General features: G+C 41.6%; 1 protein-coding gene across 1 annotated transcript; it reads left to right on the top strand.

Moving 5' to 3' along the window:
- Positions 1 to 1,831: 1,831 nt before the first annotated feature.
- Positions 1,832 to 21,779, top strand: LOC122926290 (zona pellucida-like domain-containing protein 1). The gene is given in 10 exon segments (XM_044277663.1): positions 1,832 to 1,928; positions 2,455 to 2,681; positions 4,318 to 4,505; positions 6,511 to 6,583; positions 9,081 to 9,178; positions 10,120 to 10,206; positions 10,297 to 10,414; positions 10,416 to 10,469; positions 17,699 to 17,825; positions 21,601 to 21,779. Coding segments are annotated over 10 exon segments (1,248 nt in total).
- The last annotated feature ends 887 nt before the right edge of the window (positions 21,780 to 22,666 follow it).

The raw sequence follows: 22,666 nt of genomic DNA, 5'->3' as shown, positions 1-22,666 counted from the left end.
AATTTGTGATTATCACCTACTGTGCATTATCCAGTGTACTTGGAGGGTGGTAAAGAACATTCTCCCACATCATTGTGCTCAAAGTCATGTCCCAAATTCTTAAGAGAAACCGATATCTTGTGACAAAGTGGCCACTATTGTATCTGTGATGGGATAGTCAGTGACAATGAAATACATACCACTCTCAGCCCCGTAGTCAGAAATCAATTCCTTTCCCAAAATATCAGTTTCCCAGCCTCATCGTATAAATGCCTCTGCCTGGCAGTTGTCTTAACCATCTGCCAAGGATCCTCTGCAGGTAAGACTGCAAAATTGCTTTACGCTGAGAAAATCTGTGAGGTTCCATCTTCACACATGGCATTTTAAAATCAACATATTAATTTATTTTCTATCTTATATGTTATTGTATTGTTATATTAAAATATTTTCTGCTGCATTGTTTTTAAAACCTACAATGTAAAAGGCATGTACGTGTAGATAGATAGGTTTTCCAGCATTTTGCTACTGGTGGCGTATCCTCAGGATAGGTCACCAATATGAGATTGGTGTGGGCCCGAATCCCGGCACCCCTGATGATCAGCTGTATAAAGAGGCCATGGTGCTGCATGAGCACTTAGGCCTCTCCCTAGGCTATGTGATATCACATTTATCGGTCACATGGTCTGGTTGTAGCCTGGTCCTGTTCAAGTGAATGATGCTGAGTTGTGATACCAAGCACAGCCGCTATCCAATGGATGGCGCTGTGCTTCGTGAGCTGTGAGGAGGCTGCGGCACTCACCAGAGCTCAGGTCAGCACCGCGACTTCCTCAAACAGCTGATCGGCAGAGTTCTCAGGAGTAAGACCACCACAAACTCACATTGATGACATCCTATCTCTAGGATATGCCCGCATTGTCTTATAGGTGCGGGTCCCACTGATGGGACTCGCACCTATGTCGAGAACGGAGCCCGGAAATTGTTGTAGGGTGTACTGCCCGTACGCAACTGCCCTCTATTCATTTTCTATGGGGCTGCCGAGTGCTGGCTTGGCTATTTCGGTCGGGGCATAGAAGTAAATAGGAGCGGTGGCTGGTCATGCGCGGTGCACTCCTATTCACTTCTATGGGGAGTGTGCTTGGTAGTGGCCTTATAAGGCTCCATTCCCTCCGTTCCCACCGGCGGTGGGACCCGCACCTATAAGACAATGGGGGCTTATTCTAGCGATATGCCCCCATTGTCTGTGATGAGACAACTCTTTTAATTAAAACTGTACCCCGCACACATGGCTTTTTAGAGATTTGGCTTCAGAAATATATCCAGAATATCACAGTGAAAAATGTCAAACCCTTTATGCAGTATTATTTCACAAGAAGTTACCATTAGAGTATGTCTTATATTTGGTTCAAAAACATATGGCTATTCTTAAAGGGAATGCCTTATAACAAAATGTATTACCTATGTATTGCTAGATTGCCAGGGACCACCACAAAAAGAATACCACCAATCACTTGTATTGAGAGCCTAAATCCCTCCTCACCAGAACTTCACTAGTGAGAAAGTGTTCTTCGGAACTGCTGTCTAAAATACATACTGATGTTCCAACAGTGGGAAGGACTGGGGTGTTCATGTCCATGTCCTTCATGATATAACATATATCATGTGCCCTATGAGGATATGATAGACGCTAATAGAAATACCGTCTTTGTCTCTCCGTTTCTATTCCTATTTTTTCCATCCACTGAAGGACATATTTTTGCTCTTTGTTCTTTGGTGTCTGGATCTTATAGCAGGTCATATGCTGAGTTTCAATTATTTGAATTATTATAACAATTTTTTTCCCTTTTTTGCAGCCATGATGATTGCACTTGTTGTTCTTCTGCTTGGTATAGCCGGACAACAATGCCTTGGAACAACCTTAAACTGTTCATCCCTTTATTACAGATATCCAGGTTGGTTCTACTTTCTTCTACAAATCCCCTCAAAGTGATTTTGTGGTTTGCTTGGATTTTTATGGCATTGTGCTAAATCAATTGTACTCAGGTATTAAAATTTGTTTTGAGTGAATCAAAGTCCACAAGGTGGACTTCGATCCGAATTTCAGGATAAATAGTGAATTGATTTTACCTCAAATAGTGTAAAAAAAATAATAAAATACTTACCTCATCCATTTGCTCGCGATGGGCTGGCCGCTGCCATCTTGCTTGAAGATCTCGCACAAAATCTTGTGCGCGGTGATGTATGACGTCACCACACCGGCCAAAGTGATGACATTATCACGGGCCACGGGAGATTGTGCGCCAGATTTCCAATCAAGGTGAGTATGCGAGCAAATGGATGAGGTAAGTATGATGTGATTTATTTTATTTTCTTTACTTGAATTAAAATCTTTACAATACACTGACAATTTAAAGACAACCCTATTGTTTCCCTTCTGGCTTTCAGTTGCATCATAATTGTAATTCTTGTTTCCCTTAGTGGACAGTGACATTATGGTCAATTGTGGTCCATCGTCGATTGTGCTGACTATCAATGCTTGCCCAGTTCAGTTTGCTGAGTTTGACCCCACCAGCTTGGCTCTCAATGGGAAACATAGCAAGAGTAACTGCATTGGAGCCCTGGATACTACAGTCGATCCCCCAGCCATAACATTTGTTTTCCCACTTAATGACACTACAGAAAACACGTGTGGGAATAGTATTACGGTAAGTATTGAACAGCATCAGGACACGTGTAGCTTCTCTTCCTTTATTTTCCATGTTGTCATATAGGTAAAATAAAGAATTAGCCCATTACTCCAACCAAAAATTATTTTGTTTTCAATGATGGACTGGGGCTACATGGAGACTTTTTGTAGTAGGACAATTTAAAATCACCTTCCAGTCGACCTAAAGCTGCAGTTCAGAGGAGGAACCTTTACTCTGATACCATTTTTCATATCATGCATTTTTAGAGGAGCTATTAAGTGTATGACCCTTCGGGTTCTTCTTGACCTTTTAAAGGGGTTACTTTTTTCAAAAACAGTGCCACCATTGTCCACAAACTTTGTCCTGTATTGCAGCTCATTTCCATTTATTTGACTAGGCATAGACAGACATGGCAGTATTTCTGCAGAAAAACAAGCCTTTGAGGACATGGTGATTTTCCGCTCATTTTTTTGTGGAATGATCTGTGTATGACTTTTTGATTAACCTTTATTAAATTTTTTGGGGAGGTGAATCGACAAAAGAAAGGCGAATCGGACATTTTTTATTTTTTTTCCATTACGGTTTTCACTGTACAGGATAAATACTTTTATATGTTAGACATTTTACTTATTTTTATTATTATTATGGTGAAAGGGGGCGATTTGAATTTATATACATATATATAGTTTTTTAGCTCGCCCCTAAGGGACCTGAATGTGCATTAGATTGCTTTTCCCATACACTAATTAAATTGAGTGGGTTTTTTTTTTAGTGCATGGGAAATTCTGTAAATTTCAATGCATTATTGCCACCTGCGGGCCTACTTTGTAATATATCTGTGATAGGCCTGGTAGCATGGTAAAAGCTCTAGCCTATCACCACCAAGGAACGGCTTCCCTGATCTCAGGGCAGAGGAAGCCGTTCCAGCCCCAGAAGGGGAGCCCTCCTGTGGAAAGCTGCCTCTGATGCATAGTCACAATTGAAACGTCAGGCACTCAGTGGCTCTGGCACCCGCTGAGATAAAAAGCAGCTAAACAGCTAAAGAGTAAGGTCGGGTAACATATGTGGCAGGCTGATTCGGCTGCCTAATGTGGCACAAATGGTGGCTGTCTGCTGGTCCAAAAGCTGTTGCATGCAACGGTTTTTGTCCAGCCAAATACCCGGCATTTATGCTAGAAAAATATCTGGACCATAGTCAGTAGGGATCCAGCAGTACATGGTTGTATCTGAAAATGCTGGATTTCAAACTATAGCCTAATATTTGAGTAAGGGCTTATGCACAGAACCATAACCTGTTTTGCAGTCTGCAAATTGCGGATCCACAAAACACGGACACCGGTCGTATGCGTTCCACATTCTGTGGAATGGAAGGTCCGGCCGATAATATAATAGTTCTATAGGACATGTTCTATATTTTTGTAGCTGCCATGGAATGTACAAACGGATGCGGACAGCGGACCCATGTACCATTTATGTGCATGGGTCCGCATCCAATCCATCCTTAAATAAAAAGGTAAATAACTCCTGTACATGTTTGTTCCATACCATGTTGTAACCTTCTATCCAGACATTAGCCTTAATAACTTTGTATAATTTACATTTTTATCTAACAAGTATCCCCCAAAGATTCATATATGAATATTTTTTTTTACAGATTCAGGATAGTGTGGGAACTGGGCTATTCCAAGCTTTCTCAAGTGTCCAAACAGTGGTCATCGCAGGTTATGTGAATACCCCAGATATAATAGATAATTCATTGATTTCCTACAGCACAAACTTGAACTATAATTTTTCTTGCTACTACCCACTACAGTACATGCTCAACAATACTGAACTTTTGACGTAAGTATATTCTTTAGCAGCAAGGATGAGTTGGGACGTCCTAATGAAGAAAAGTTAAATGATACAATCAAACCCCATAAAAACCCCAAATGCCCCACCTCTCCCCTAGTCCCCTCATTGGGGGATGGGGGACGATATGGGAAGTACTGTAGGGAGTCTGATTCTTCACTGGCAATTGGAAAAGCACTAAGAGGGCTAATATGTCCTCCCATGCTCTTAATTGACGTGGGGAACTTAAGCACCCTACTTTACATAACCTTCATAAAATCTACTAAATGGAAAACTTCTGCTAGCTTTTCTTCTTTAGGGTGTTTAAGAAATAAAATTTGAAACAATGTATAGTATAAAATAACCTATATTTTTTTAAGACCTAATAAATTCAAGTGACCACAAAGTCTTCTTGCTATCACAGGCAAAATGGTTAACATATATGTAGGCAAGTCACAAGAATGAGGATCCTAGCAAACCAATCCCCACATCTATATCATCGTCCTGAACTCATATAGAGTAAGACATGAAGTGAAGTGTTTTTTGCTGTAGTCAGCCCAGAGTTGTCAGGTTTAAAAAGGACAACAACAACTAAATCTAATGTATTATTTAGGGTATCATTAATGGATTATGAGAACTGTAAGCAAAATGTGACTTGTTTTCTTATTTTAAACATATTGCCAGATTCTCACCTTCCCATTTTATCCTGAAATCAAATGGTGTAGGAAAATTCAGATTAAAGGGGTTATCCGAGTTATAGAAAAAAACAAAAACCTTATAAAACTCATCAGGATATACATATACATTAGTTAAGCTTGATTTCTTAAGAGAAAAACCCGTATTTACACCTTTGCATGGTTCTGTTATTCTTGCTTTGTTTACATGCTGCAGCAAAGCTGTGGGGGCCTGTAACAACAATGCCTGCGCTCTCCCTCATGAATATTTGTGGGCGTGAACAATCTGCCCTTCCCCGCCCCCTGCACATCCTAACTTTGTATAAAAAAAATTCTCACATGATCATCTCCTAGCTCACACAGGCAGAAGATCTTCTAAGATCTAAGCTATATGAAACCTATATGTATCTAAGCTATATGAAACCTATATGTATCTAAGCTCTATAGAAGCTATATGTATCTAAGCTCTATGGCAGCTATATGTATCTAAGCTTTATGGTAGCTACGGTATATGTATCTAAGCTCTATGGCAGCTATATGTATCTAAGCTATATTACAGCTATGTCTATCTAAGCTATATGATGGCTATATGTATCTAAGCTATATGATGGCTATATGTATCTAAGCTATATGAAGGCTATATGTATCTAAGCTATACGACACCTATATGTATCTAAGCCATATGACATATACATATAGCAGTCATATAGCTTAGATACATATAGCAGTCATAGAGTTTAGATACATATACTGTAGGTGTCATAGGGCTTAAATACATATAGGTGTCATACAGCTTAGATACATATAGGTGTCATATATGACACCTATATCTATCTAAGCTATATTACAGCAATATCTATATAATGGACAATTATTTACTTTGTGACGTTCCTGGGGGTGGTTTTGAGCTACCAGCTAAGGCTAGTAAAGATCGCCAGACGCAGTGCAACGGGCACACTGGTGAACCAGAGGGAGGGAGCTTTGGAATCCATGGAATCTTTCTTCACGGCTGCCGGCACTGATAAGGATCGCGCATGAGCGATTCCTCACAGGAGCCAGATACAGAGAGAGAGGGGGCGGGCACCAAAAGGCTCTGACGTTTCGTTTACAGAGCCGGGCCCCTGCCCCAAGCAGGGAGAAGTCCTGTAAACAAGACGTCACCGCCGGAGCCTGGTGAGTCACGTCAGGGGTCACGTGACCCGCATCGGGCGTGTGGAAACACAGCAGAAAAAATAATGAATGTACATTAGAAATGTATTTTTAATAATGTTTTAAGCCACCTGAACATATATTGATTTAACTTGGATAAACCCTTTAAGCACAATAGCTGATTTTATTGGCAGGTCTTCAGCAAATGTTGCTATCAACACAAATAACGGCACCTTCATCAGCACCTTGAGAATGCAAATATTCACTGTAAGTATCTAATTTAAGCACAAAAAAATACAGTCATAAAATTCGCTGCTTGATTCTCTAGTTTATTGGACATACGAACAGCAAATTGTTCCTTCCATTAAAAGTGGAATGAGTGCTAATTACGTGTACATGGATTTACAATTATCATTAACGCGTAACTGCACTTTTTCCCCACAGATACTTGGTTCAGCCCCATATCAAAAGAAATGTAATATAGTAGGTGCTGTCCCAACTAATGCTTTCACATAAAATTTAAAGAGGACCTGCCACCTCTCCTGACATGTCTGTTTTAGTAATTACTTGCATTCCCCATGTAATAATAATTCTGGACCATCTATTCTTATATCTCAGTGTTATGCCATTCCTCTCTTTTTACTGCTAGAAGTTTATGGATAAAGGTACAGATGGGCGATATCAGTTAGGGGTGTGTCCCTGAATAGTCTGCCACTGGTAGAACTGTACAGGGTTAGACTGTGCAGGAGTATCTGTAAACTTAAGCCATACATTTCTAGCAAGAATAGTAGAAGGATGACACAACATAGAGCCTTAAGGTAAAATGTTTCAGAACTATAATTTTATGTGGAATACAATTATATACAAAAACAAACATGTCAGTAGTGGTGGCAGTTTTCTTTTACCTCTATCATCATTTCTCGAGGTAGATTCAATAAATTGCCTTAAGGCAACTAGTGTCAGTAGGGGAATTAGTATAGCGAGTTCCCTATCTTCCATTGCTTGTACAAGAGATTGCCACTCACACTCATCAGAGACTTCTCTCACATACATCAGTGGCAGAATACAGTATATTCATTTCCCATTTGATAATTTTCTAACTTAGGCTACTTTCACACCTGCGTTTAGGTGCGGATCCGTCTGGTATCTGCACAGACGGATCTGCACCTATAATGCAAACGCTTGTGTATATATATATATATTTTTTTTTGTTTTGTTCATGATAATGCAAACAGATCCGTTTTGACTTACATTGAAAGTCAATGGGAGGCGGATCAGTTTTCAATTGCACCATATTGTGTCAGTAAAAACTGACCCGTCCCCATTGACTTACATTGTAAGTCAGAACGGATCCGTTTGGCTCAGTTTCGTCAGACGGACATCAAAACGTTGCAAGCAGTGTTTTGGTGTCCGCCTCCAGAGAGGAATGGAGGCTGAACGGAGGCAAACTGATGCATTCTGAGCAGGATCCTTATCCATTCAGAATGCATTGGGGCAAAACTGATCTGTTTTGGGCCGCTTGTGAGAGCCTTGAAACGGATCTCACAGGCGGACCCAGAAACGCCAGTGTGAAAGTAGCCTTACTTGTTTGCCTAAATTTAACCCTTCTTTGGTCTAGAATCAGCATCCACTCCCTTTTTCTATGGGCTGTTTGTCTTCTGCTCAAGGGATGTTGAAGACAGGTTGCTGCTTGTGTCTGCAGCGAGCATGCGGTCCTGGTGCACTTCTTCTTTCCCTTGCTCGCAGTGCACAGTGGCTCTGAACTTTTATCCCTGTATTGCACGGTTCATATTATTCCACTGGGTGCACCTGCACATATTATTCCACTGGGTGCACCTGCCATCTGAAACCTGCAGATGGCTACCACACAAGGAGAACCCATCCCTGGAGCTGAGGACGAACAGTCCATAGAAACAAGGAATGGATGGCGATTTTAGAGGGGACATCTAGACCAAAGAAGCGTGAATTTAGGCAAATTCAGCTTGAAAATGATCAAAAAGAGAAATTAAATATATTATATTTCTTTTGCATTGGGGCTGAACTGTGTATCTGTGGGTATAAAAAGGTGTGGTTACTCTTTAAGTGTTCCTTTTGTCTTCTATAGCTTAAAACTGCAGTAGAATTGGCCCTTTCAATAGAAATTTTGGGTATTATGGGAACAGACATGGGGCCAGATTTATCATTAGCTCAAGTCAGAATAATGGAGTGAAAAAGTCGCAAATTGTTGCGCAATTGCTAAAACATCACAAAAATGTGCGACTTTTTACTGCTCTGCACTATGCTCGCCAGTTTTCTGAAAGTGGGCATGTTTTCTTATGTAAATGAATCTCTAGACAGATTTACTATTGCGACTATTTAAAAAGTCGCTAAAAATTCGCAAAAAAATGAGCAATTATACTCCAGTGAGGACCACGCTTATCTTATGAGATTTTTTAATAGAAAATGCGACTTTTTTGTAAAGACATGCGACTTTTGTAAAGCTGCTTACTGACGGATAAACTGCTACCGTCAAACCACATTTATTACGGTCTTAAAGGGCCGATCATAAATCTGACTTGGCTAAAACTGACTTTAGCCATATGTGAAAGTGGAGTGAGCTGTCAGAGTAATGATAAACCTTGCCCATGGAGTGTATTCACTGAATGATGAACAAATGAAATTACAATCCATTATCCAGAATAGATATCGTCATGATCTCTTGTCGGTCTAATATACTGCATGATTGACCATACAGCATTTATTAGGTCAATGTACTCTCTTACAGGATGAAAATCTCACCATTCCACTGCAATCCAATGGCAGTGCACTCCCACTTAAAATGAATTTGTATGTTCAAGTGACAGCCACCAACCTCACTGCCAAGTAAGCTGCCTTGTGATTTGTGCTATGATTGAAATGATAATGGATCACATTGATAAGATTTTTTTGGGCTTAACTGTATCCAGTGCCACTGGGAGAGCACTCTATGAGTCAGGCATAGCCGTGAGGGGCCACAGAAATATTAAAACTGGGACCCATTGTATGCTGGTCTGCTGGATATCACTACCGTGCCCTTAATCACCTGGGACAAGAAAACTTGGTGTTCTTTTGCTCCCTTTTCCTTTTTAATGGTACTTGGTTAACTAGGACCTGTGGAGAGAAGATCCAAAGCCCCATTATATAGGCTAATTTGAATATATTTTATATATTTTTCTCAAAAATACAGAGCAGCGTTGGCTGAACTACAATACTCCTCATGCATATGAGTTGGTCTTCCTGATGAGAAAAAGTACCCCCAAGACCTCGACAAAGGCTACTCAGCTAACCAGGGCAATTTTCTCTTGAAATGTTCATCTTTCCTGTCCCTTTGGAAGGAGAACTGACTTGCATATCTCATTCAGTACTCGTGTCCCTTTGGAAGGAGAACTGACTAAACTATCTCTTTTCTAGTGGAGTATTGTGTGTGGCTTTCTATCTCTTTTTAATAGTACTTTTGGTTTTGGTAGAATTTACTCATACCTGAATCACATTCTTTGAAAGATACTGCAAATTGCACCCAAAATGAATTTGCTCACCCCTTGTAGGGCTAGGGGCTTAATCAAAGGGACATAGCTTAAGAATCTTTTTGTCCTACTGCAGAGGAGGGGAGAGAGGCTCCTGCTCAGCCAGTTATCTTACTGTCAGGCACAGATCAGGGAGCAGGAAAAAGGGAGACATTGCTGAAAGGAGATTAATGAAGAAGTGCTGGTAGTTTTTTTTGTGCATTTTCTGTTTACTGCATCTTTAGGTCATGCATGTAACCATTTTACTTTCTTCTTTTTTAGCTTCAATGTGCATCTAGATGAATGTTTTGCTACCCCGTCACCCCTGATGACTACTGAAACTGCAAGCAAGTTCCCTCTGTTATCGGGGTATGCATTACAAAATCAAGACATTAAAACTAGCTATGCCAGCAATTTGAGAATAATATTGGATTTCTTGATTGCTTTGTTTTTACTCAGGTGTGCATCTGCGAATAAAACTAAAATATTGTCCAATGGTGTTGGAAAATCAGCTCAGTTCTCATTTGAGACATTCCGTTTCTTGCAACACAGTGGTCAACCAACTTCTAGCATCTATCCTCCACTGTGCCACAAGACTTTGCCAGCCTGATACATGTGCAAAGCTGCAACAGGTAGGTTGTTTGATATACTGTATAAGGTCTAAAAAGTATAAATCCGCAATAGATTATAGCTACGTTACAGATTATTTTATTTGATCAGTATTTTTTTTATCAGTATTTGGAAGTCAACACCAGGAGTGAATTGATCCACAGCATAGAAAAAGGCACAACTCTTTCCATTATACTTTTTTTCTGTGGGTTCCACCCCAGTTTTCACTTACAGCTGATGAAAAATCCTGATCTAAAGTGGCCCAGCTAAGCTTAGTTTGTAGTTTAAAGGCTCTGTACAACTTTAAACACATTGTTACAAATTGTTAAAAAAATATCTTTTGGCTTGTAGACCTCCACTGTGATGATTTGCACTGACAGCATTATATCAGTACAGTTCATTACAGCTGATGTCTGTCAAGGACACACAGCGTTATAAATCATTATAATGCCCTGGCGTCCCATTACAGGAGCAGAGTTCAGCATAGGAAATTACGCTTCAACAGAGTGTGGTTATCTCAGTGATCTTGTTAATCTGAAACTGGCCAAAGACTGATCCTTTTCTTCGCTGAGGTAGCAATGCCCCAGATCTGTGACAAATCTATTATTTTTTTTTTTTTTTCTCGATTACATAGTACATAACATAGTAACATAGTATATAAGGCCGAAAAAAGACATTTGTCCATCCAGTTCGGCCTGTTATCCTGCAAGTTGATCCAGAGGAAGGCAAAAAAAAAAAAACCCTGTGAGGTAGAAGCCAATTTTCTCCACTTTAGGGGAATAAAAATTCCTTCCCGACTCCAATCAGGCAATCGGAATAACTCCCTGGATCAATGACCCCTCTCTAGTAGCTATAGCCTGTAATATTATTACACTCCAGAAATACATCCAGGCCCCTCTTGAATTCCTTTATTGTACTCACCATCACCACCTCCTCAGGCAGAGAGTTCCATAGTCTCACTGCTCTTACCGTAAAGAATCCTCTTCTATGTTTGTGTACAAACCTTCTTTCCTCCAGACGCAGAGGATGTCCCCTCGTCACAGTCACAGTCCTGGGGATAAATAGATGATGGGATAGATCTCTGTACTGCCCCCTGATATATTTATACATATTAATTAGATCTCCCCTCAGTCGTCTTTTTTCTAAAGTGAATAACCCTAATTTTGGTAATCTTTCAGGGTACTGTAGTTGCCCCATTCCAGTTATTACTTTAGATGCCCTCCTCTGGACCTTCTCCAGCTCTGCTATGTCTGCCTTGTTCACAGGAGCCCAGAACTGTACACAGTACTCCATGTGTGGTCTGACTAGCGATTTGTAAAGTGGTAGGACTATGTTCTCATCACGGGCATCTATGCCCCTTCTGATGCAACCCATTATCTTGTTGGCCTTGGCAGCAGCTGCCTGACACTGGTTTTTGCAGCTTAGTTTGCTGTTTATTAAAATTCCTAGATCCTTTTCCATGTCCGTGTTACCGAGTGTTTTACCATTTAGTATGTAAGGGTGACTTGCATTTTTCCTTCCCATGTGCATAACTTTACATTTATCAGTGTTAAACCTCATCTGCCACTGCCACTTATAAAAGTTTTTCTTTCTCCCGCTCGCTCCAACATTTTCCCAAATTGCGTCACCCAAAATTTGGATTTGGATGCACCTTGAACTTTTACAACATTCAGGTTGAATCTAATTCGTTAACTGATTCGCTCATCTCTAGACGTGACAATTTACTCTGCTTTATCAGCGACTTCATCTAGTGAAATGTTCCTCAGTGCTAGCTTTTGTTTGCTTTTACTCTCATTTATTTAGGCCCCCAAAATGCTCCACAGCTATTTAATCTGAGTGGTAATTTCCACGGTGTGTGTCCAGTGGTTTAGTGCTCGGTACGTCAGTGCACAAGTCCATGATATCTAGCGTTTTTTTTTTAGGTCCTCTGTTCTGCTGTTCATAGACATCGACCGATATAAAATATGATAACATAAAGTCCCATCAAAACTCAAGTATAACATTAACAAAAAAAGGACCCTTAAAATATACTCTTTATTAAATTCATTAAAAATATACTTGATAGGTCTTACTGCCCACTTTTGCAGCACTCAATAAGTATATTCAATAATGAAAATATACAAAAAATTTTTTTGCGAAAAAAAAAGGAAAAATTGTGATCAAGGTCTAGGGTCAATAGGGCAAATGATGGCCAATGGGATAGAGAAGGCGCTAATAGGGTAAGTAAATTCAAACAAACAAATTTCTAATAAAATAAATGGTTTGCTCACCTACTGCGGTTGCATCAATTGGATGCAACTGCAATGGCGATCGAGTATAGATAAGGGATGGTTGGTGCAGCCAAGATCCGTCCTAACACCTTGGGCAGGGGCCACCCTGCCACTAGGGTAATGGAAATGAAGAGAAGTGCGCTAAACCTTAAGTGGAGCGTGTGGACAACCAATCAAGGACCGTGTTTTAATTTCGGCAGTATTCCATTTATTCGTAAGACAACGCGTTTCGGGGGAAAGTCCCCTTTATCAAGTCTAAAAGAAAGGTTAAATAAAACAAAAACAGAGAAACATATATTTGAAGACATAAATTTTGTGCTTCCCTATGATAATTCTGTATAACAAAAGGGATATATAAATAAATAAATAGGTATTGATAAATATAGCTGTAAATATAGGTACCAAAGCATATAAAAATGGTAAGTATCACTAAAATACACAAAAGAAGGGGATTGCAAAATATATATATATAAAAGTAAATTAGTAGTAATGATCATAAATGGTAAAATAAGTACGGATTAAAAATAATATTATTGTATCTATGCTGCTATATTTAAAATACAATCTCTATTATGAAACAGCCCCTAATGGTGCAGCCCGGAAACAGCCCCTAATGGTGGAGCCTCTCCGTCCTCCTTCCTTTCCTTATTATCTAAATAAAGATATATAGATATATATAAAAAGAAAAAGAAAAAAAAACGGGAGGGAGGCTGGCAGAATTGATAAACAGCACCGGGGCCCAGATGAGTCATATGTAACTGAGGATGGAATGATGCATCTGCTCCACATATGATGGTCCCAGTGCGATCACCAAGACCCCCGTGTGCATGATGCTGCAGAGTAGAGATGGCCTTGCGGTTCACCCGGCGGTTGTTTCGCAGCAAACTTTGCTCGTTCGCTGTTCACTGAACATGCGAAACATATGGCGATGTCCACGTGGCGATGTCCACCGGCTCCATATTCTTTTGCATTGTGCCGAACTTTGGCCCATGACACATCCATCAGGTGGGACAGGACAGCCAATTGAGACGTTTCAGCACATGGACATACCCCCTATCCTATAAATAAACCCAATCTGGCAGCCATTTTACATTTAGTGTTTTGTCAGTGTAGGGAGAGGTTGCTGTGTGGAGCAGGGACAGACTGTTAGAGACACCAAACGCTAGCTAATAGGGCCACAAAAGTCCTTTTAAGGACTGGTATAGGTGTGCTATCGATAGGTGTGACTTACTGAGGGGTGTGATATACCTATAATGTACCTTCTAACATAGAAGGTATATTATAGTGCATTTGTATTGTGCAGCAGTTGTGTGCGGTTCTGCTGAGATACCGCAGCTAGATAGAGGGACAAAAGTCCTTTTAAGGACTGGTATAGGTGTGCTATCGATAGGAATAACTATTTGCAACTTGTGTGATATACCTGTTGCCCCCCCAAAAACTGATTAAGAGGTGCGATATACCTGCTTCCACAAAATGCTGATTATGGGGTTTGATATACCTGCTTCCATAAAATACTGATTAAGGGGTGTGATTCACCGGCTTCCACAAAATATTGATTAAGGACTGCGGATACACCAGCTTCCACCAAATATTGATTAAGGGGTTTGATATACTGGCTTCCAGCAAATACTCATTAGGGGGTTCTACATAATTTGTGACAGCCCGATGCATGGGAACTCCACCTTGTATATGCGTGATAGGCTGCTCCAGCAGCAATGGTTTCTTTTCACCGTGCCAGTGGCTGCTCATGCTGCGGCGCATGCAGACTTCTGCAGCCATTTAATGAGATCACGAAACTAGTCAGTCTCAGCCAGGGCACGATCAGTAACATCGTACCTTACACCTTCTTTCTGGAGAATGCATTGCATCATGTCATTGATCAAGCGTCGAGGAGCAGGAGCTGGAAGATGAGTAAGTCCCAATGCTTAATGAATTCCCAGGGGGGGGCTACTCCATTTGAGAAAAGTCAGCAGGAGTCTGAAGTGGAGTCAGAGGAGGATGGTGGCTGGGGTGAGGAGGAAGAAGAGGAGCAAGAAGAGCAGACTTTAATCTTTTCGGGGATCCCTGGTGTTGTCCATGGCTGGGAGGAGGAGACCGAAGACGACATTCTCCTGGGCAATGAGCAGGAGCCAGGGCGCTCCACCGCTTCCAATTTAGTGCAAATTGGGGCCTTCATGCTCCAGTATTTGGAGAGGGACCCCCGTATAAAAAGCCTAAAGGGCAAGGACCAGTACTGGGGGGCAACGTACTTAGACCCTCGGTACAAACACAAAATGGACATGTTACCAGCATCACAGAAGGCTGTCAGAATGCAGCATTTCCAGGACTTGCTGTGAGAGATGCTGCATTCTGCTGTTGCGGGTGTTGGCCGAGGAATTTCCACCCACAGAGAAACAGGTGCGGGTACCAATCCTACCGCGCATGCAAGAAGAGAGGCGGTTTGAAGATGTATTTGTCACTTCGGATATGAGATCATTCTTGCAGCCAACCCATCGACAGCCGCCCTCCGGATCCAGCCTCAGGGAATGCCTAGACCAACAGGTGTCCGACTACATCGGGTTAACGGCCGATGTAGATGCTCTGAGAAGCGAGAAACACCTTGACTACTATGTATGCAGGCTTGACCTGTGGCCAGAGCTGGCACAATTTGCCATGGAACTCTTGGCTTGCCCTTTGTCGAGTGTCCTGTCTGAAAGGACGTTCAGCGCAGCAGGGGGGGATCATGACCGATAAGCGCACTCGTCTAGCTCACAACAATCTGGACTACCTCACATTTCTAAAAATGAATGAGGCATGGATCTAGGAGGAATTAAACACCTGTGACGACCACGTTTAATTGGATTTCCTCATGCCAGCCCACACAGATCCGCCACCACCCAGAACAAAGAATGGTCCCTGTCTTATGTAAATGCAGCGGCATAAAAGGCCTTTTCCGTCCGGTGAATGCCTAATGTTTGGGGCCTGTACTCCACTGGCCTGCAGTAAATTTGTTATCTAATGACCGTCTAATATACCTCCAGCCACATAATCACTTGATCTTTTTTGTATGGTTAATGCCTAATTGTTGGGGCCTCGGAGAAATTCAACACCTGTGACGACCACATGTTATCGAATTTCACCTATTATCATTTGGGGTTTATTCAAGAGAGGGGCTTTCATTAGACATGTTTTTAATCCAATTTTATATTTTTAGTTCTTTTAAAAATATCTATTTGACATGTATTTGTACTAGCCTACAGTAAAATTGATATCAAATTGCTGTCTAACATACCTCCAGCCACATAATCACTTGTTCTTTTCTGTACGGTGAATGCCTAATGTTTGGGGCCTGTACTCCACTGGCCTGCAGTAAAATTGTTATCCACTGACCGTCTAATATACCTCCAGCCACATAATCACTTGATCTGATCTGTATGGTGAATGCATAATTTTTGGGGCCTGTAATCTAACCGGCCAACAGTAAATTGTTATCCACTGACCGTCTAATATACCTCCAGACACATAATCACTTGATCTTTTCTGTCCGGCGAATGCCTAATGTTTGGAGCCTGTACTCCACTGGCCCGCAGTAAAATTGATATCCAATGACCGTCTAATATACCTCCAGCCACATAATCACTTGATGTTTTCTGTAAGGTGAATGCCTAATTGTTGGGGTCTCTGAGGAATTCAACACCTGTGATGACCACGTGTTATCGAAATTCACCTATTATTCACCTATCATTTGGGGTTTATTCAAGAGGGGGGATTTCGCTAGCCATGTTTTTAATCCAATTTTATATTTTTAGTTCTTTTAAAAATATTTATTTGACATGTATTTGCACTGGCCTGCAGTAAAATTGTTATCCAATGACTTTCTAATATACCTCCAGCCACATAATCACTTGATCTTTTCTGTACGGTGAATTCATAATGTTTGGGGCCTGTACTCCAGTGGGCTACAGTAAAATTTTTACCCATTGACCGCATAATGTACCTCGAGCCACATAATCACTTTTGATGTGAAAATGGCCCCTGATTAAAATACATATTTTTTTTAGCTCTTCTGTTTTGTGCCCCAGTCCTTGGTATCTAATGGAAACTATATACAGGAAACTGTATATAGATAGTCCTCATATTCATTTACGCCAAGGGGTTTTCTGGGTTCAGAATATTGATGGCATAGCCTTAGTATAGACCAATAATATCAGATTCCTGTGGATCAGACTCTTGCCACCTCTGTTGATCATCTGTTTGAAGGGTTGTGTTAGAGTACTTTCACACTAGTGTTTTTGTTTTCCGGTATTGAGTTCCGTCAATACCGGAAAAAAATAGATCAGTTTTATTCTGAATGGAGAGCATTCCATTCAGGATGCATCAGGATGCATCAGTTCAGTCCCTCTTACGTTTTTTGGACTGAGAAAATACCGCAGCATACTGCAGTTTTATCTCCGGCGAAAAATACTGAACACTTGCCGGATCCAGCATTAATTTACATTAAAGTGTATTAGTGCCGGATCCGGCATTAAGTGTTCCGGCAAAACAAACCCGGCGGCATGCACAGACCTTTAAAAATGTAAAAAAATAAAATTAATACTGGATACGTTTTTCTGGATGACACCGGAGAGACGGATCCGGTATTGCAATGCATTTGTCAGATGGATCCGCATCCCGATCCGTCTGACAAATGTCATCAGTTTGCCTTCCGGAATCCTCTGCCGCAAGTGTGAAAGTACCCTAACTTGTGCGAGCCCTTCAGTCTGTTCAATGTTTACACTAATCCATTAACCTTCACACCATCTGCTTCGTGGCTACTGTGGTCTCTGGCTGTCAGGGGTGCTAAGAATCCCTACTAATCTGATATTGATGGCCTATTCACTGACCTTTTTTTTGTAAATGCAGTATTAGCACTATTACTAGTGTATTATGTATACTATGCACTCATATTTAGCAACGTGCAACTTCACATCAAGCTCTAAATTGTATTCTTTATGCATAAACAGGCCTGTGACATTGGTCTCACTACTCCAGCTTTGTCAAGAAGGAAGAGAGCAGCAGATGCAGAAATTACTGATGGAACTACCGAGAGTGTGACTGTATCATCTGGCCCTATATATACCAGAGAGGCAGGTAGGACAAGTGTCAAAGTATCTATCTATCTATCTATCTATCTGATATGCAGGCAGGTGATCTCCTCACTAGGTTCCCTTGACTCCTCTGCCATGTACAGCTCACTTTTCATGTCCTCTGCTTGCCTCACAGGACACTATTTATTTCTCTATAGCGCTGACATATTCTGCAGCACTTTTAGAGACATTATCATTCGCTGTCCCCAGAGGGACTTACTATCTAAATCCCCTATGAGTATGTCTTTGGCACATACGAAGAAACCCACACAAACACAAGGAAGCCAGCACTGTCTGGCGATACGCGTGGGGCATATGTACCTGCATACCATGTCCGCCATGTGCAATTGATATATATTGTGTATTACTTGTTGCCTTATTCACTTACTGTCTGGCGGCTTATGTGTGTTCCCATTTTGAGTGTTGCAGGTATGTGTGGTGGACATACAGTATTTGCAGTCCACACACAATGATATAAATTGTATACAATGATTTTAACTTCTTTGGGATTTTGTGTTCTTTGAATAAATTACTACTTTTATATAAGAGGTGCAGCCTTGTTTGCGGTAGTTCTTTTTTATTAGTTTTTTTTCGAATACATATCAATATGTCATAATGTTAAGGGAACTGTTGCTTCCTGGCTCTTAATATTTTCCTATTTTGCAGTTTCCACCAGTCAAAGTCAGTCCAGTGGTAAATATCTTTCTATATTATCTCTTTATATCATCTAGAAATGTCGTTCTCTTCATAACTATAGACTCATGTCACAGCAAGCACTGTACAATTACTGTAAGTTTTCATAGTAAGACTCTAGTAAGCTTTTATAAGTGGACACAATGATATACTGTGGCTAACCTACATGAGAAAATCACACTAGATGGCGCTACCACTCAAGACAAATGTATAAGTCACGATAATAGTTAGATCATATGCATTGTGAAGTCAGTATATATTGTACAGCCACATATAGAGAAAATTGGGTTTACCTGGCATTTTGCTTTCCTTGAGTCAGAAGGCAGCGCACAATATTTCCTTCAATGCTGCCAATGACAATATACAGTAAATTGCTAATTAGCTAATAAATGTAGATATAGTGTATAACAAGGCCCAACGATCTACACAATATTTCTGGACATATACTATAGCAAGTGCCATAAGTAGAAGGAGAGCAGAATGGCCAATTTCCCATAAGTTTTATAATATAGAGGCCTTCGCCATTTGACTCCCACAAGACCATTCCAGATACTTTCAGCACCAAGAGCTGGGAGTTTAAAAAGTGCTTCTACAACAACATACTGTAAGAGTATTAACATATGGCAGAATAGGTGATTCGTTTTTCTAATATTTATCATCAAGGATCAGGCTCGGTTCTCCTGCCTGAGCTGCTAACTAGAGATGTGGTGGTCTAGAAATATGGCAGTTAAAGGGAACATGTCACTGGGATTTTGTGTATAGAGCTGAGGACATGGGTTGCTAGCACATCCGCAATACCCAGTCCCCATAGCTCTGTGTGCTTTTATTGTATAAACTAACAATTTGATACATATGCAAATTAACCTGAGAGGAGTCCTGTACGTGAGATGAGTCAGGGACAGGACTCCTCTAAGGTTAATTTGCATATGTATAAAATAGGTTTTTTTACACAATAAAAGCACACAGAGCTATGGGGACTGGGTATTGCGGATGTGCTAGCGGCCATCTAGCAACCCATGTCCTCAGCGCTATACACAAAATCCCGGTGACAGGTTCCCTTTAAGCATGCAAGGTTATTATTACCATAAGGCCTCATGCACAACGACAGTATTTTTTCACGGTCCGCAAAAACGGGGTCCGCCTGGCCGTGCGGAGCCAAACGGATCCGTCCTGAATTACAATGCAAGTCAATGGGGACGGATCCGTTTGACGTTGACACAATATGGTGCAATTGCAAACGGATCCATTCCCCATTGACTTTTAATGTAAAGTCAGGAGTCCCTTTTATACCATCGGATCGGAGTTTTCTCCAATCCGATGGTATATTTTAACTTGAAGCGTCCCCATCACCATGGGAACGCTTCTATGTTAGAATATACTGTCGGATATGAGTTAGATCGTGAAACTCAGATCCGACAGTATATTCTAACACAGAGGCGTTCCCATGGTGATGGGGACACTTCAGGTTAGAATATACTAAAAAACTGTGTATATGACTGCCCCCTGCTGCCTGGCAGTTGCTGCCAGGCAGCAGGGGGCAAACCCCCCCCTGTTTTTAACTCATTGGTGGCCAGTGCAGCCGCCCCCCCCCTCCCTCCCCTGTAGTTAACTCATTGGTAGCCAGTGGGCCCCCCTTCCCTGTAGTTAACTCGTTAGTAGCCAGCCCCCCCTCCCTCCCCTGTAGTTAACTCGTTGGTGGCCAGTGCCCCCCCTCCCTCCCCTGTAGTTAACTCGTTGGTGGCCAGTGGGCCCTCTCCCCTCCCTACAGGGGAGGGAGGGGGGGCCCACTGGCTACCAACGAGTTAACTACAGGGGAGGGAGGGGGGGGGGGCTGGCTACCAATGAGTTAACTACAGGGGAGGGAGGGGGGGGGCCCACTGGCTACCAACAAGTTAACTACAGGGGAGGGAGGGGGGGGGCTGGCTACCAACAAGTTAACTACAGGGGAGGGAGGGGGGGGGCTGGCTACCAACGAGTTAACTACAGGGGAGGGAGGGGGGGCGCCCACTGGCTACCAATGAGTTAACTACAGGGGAGGGAGGGGGGGGGGGGCGGCCGCACTGGCCACCAATGTGTTAACTACAGGGGGGAGGGGGGGGGTCTGCCCCCTGCTGCCAGGCAGCAGGGGGCAGTCATGTACACAGTTCTTTTAGTATATTATAACCTGAAGTGTCCCCATCACTATGGGAACGCCTCTGTGTTAGAATATACTGTCGGATCTGAGTTTTCACGAAGTGAAAACTCAGCTCTGAAAAAGCTTTTATGCAGACGGATCTTCGGATCCGTCTGTATGAAAGTAACCTACGGCCACGGATCACGGACACGGATGCCAATCTTGTGTGCATCCGTGTACTTTCACGGACCCATTGACTTGAATGGGTCCGTGAACCGTTGTCCGTCAAAAAAATAGGACAGGTCATATTTTTTTGACGGACAGGATACACGGATCACGGTCTCGGCTGCAAAACGGTGCATTTTCCGATTTTTCCACGGACCCATTGAAAGTCAATGGGTCCGCGAAAAAAAACGGAAAACGGCACAACGTCCACGGATGCACACAATGGTCGTGTGCATGAGGCCTAAGGAGAAGCAGATGGGCAACTTCCCAATACTTCTAGTGGTGCTTTTCTCCGAGTGGAACCAAACACTGGAAAAGTTAAAATCCAACATGTGCCTTTAACAGTAGACATGTGTGGACATCGATGGTGGTCTTATACCAATTAGGTTGTCATCAGATTCTGTTGTAATCATTACGTTCTGTTGACAACTATCTAATGTTTATCTCGAGCACAAGCTGGACGTGTATTTTGCTGGTGAGCGGGCTCCACCAAATATTTCCCAATGGCCTCCACCAAACATGTTCTGGCCATTACTATAGCTTCTGAGCTCCTGGCAAAATGTGGTCTGCACAAGGATCTGGGTAGTCTACAGACAGTTCAGCAGCCATTAGGTGGTCAGTGGTCATTATGCAACCATTTGGCACAGAATTCATTTTTTTTCATGGCACACGTGTTACTTTCAGGCCTTTCACATGTAAGTAACCATTCACAGCAATAAGAATTTATTCTTAATTTATCTCTTCCTAGACATATCTGAAATAAATCAACTCCAGGGGACGTTAACAGGACTCATTGTTGGAATCATCATTGCCGTTCTGTTGGGGACAGCCCTTGCCATTGCCGGTGTGATTTTGTATAAAATAACCAGAATCCGAACTCAGAATGATAAGCATGGTGTGGACAACTTTACCTTTAGTGGAAAATAAGCACTTTTTGTAATGGCGGCTGTCAGTACTTGCTGCAATATTCCTTATTCACTTTAATACATTGAATTTCTGTGTATTATAATCTGAAATGAACGTGCAATTTATGAAGAATAGTAGTTTTGATTTATTTGTATTACGTTAAGAATTATATATTCATCCAGATTTATTTTTATGATTGCTTGTAAGATAAAAAATAATTTTAATTTCATGGTAGAACCATTGTATCGTCTTTAATGCTGAAGCAAATCTTACAGTATACCTCCAGTTACAAATACCGTACATTTTACATGTCTTGGCACTAATACAAGGGTCTTTGTAATATACCTAGGCCGTATACACAGGTCTTGCAAATTAAATTTAAAAGATACACTAAGAAAAGCTTTGATCCATAACCCCCATGATTCAATATGATGTAGGCCAAAAGAACGTCCTTTAGGCCTCCATCAGGTTAGTATGGATTGGAATAGTATTTTTTCAACTATACAGGAAAGCGCAGCAGATTGTTCTTTGCTCCACAGAGGGCCACTGCAAATGAAAAAATATCATCAGCAGTTGTTTTCTTTTGTTTTTATTTTTTACAATGGAACCATATGGATGACAAATCCCACTGTATACCATCTGTCAAAGGCCTCTGCCATCCATATACTTTGGCTACATGCCTGCATTAAGTTGAAATGGTCTCTTGTAGCATGCCACCAGTCTCCTAGACTCCAGTAAACAGCTTGAAATGCGGTTCCTTCAGCCCACCCTCCATCCATACAAAACATGTATGTACATATCCACTTGTAAGGGGTGGTTGTCGTGTTGTGATAGCCTGGCCCCCTGACAAAAAACTGGAGGATCTTTTTGGGATTGGCTACCCTCTCTAGGATGGTGGAAGGAATCAG

Source organism: Bufo gargarizans, chromosome 2 (genome assembly GCF_014858855.1).
Source record: "Bufo gargarizans isolate SCDJY-AF-19 chromosome 2, ASM1485885v1, whole genome shotgun sequence".
NCBI lineage: Eukaryota > Metazoa > Chordata > Amphibia > Anura > Bufonidae > Bufo > Bufo gargarizans.
This window is presented reverse-complemented; position numbering and strand designations above follow the sequence as displayed.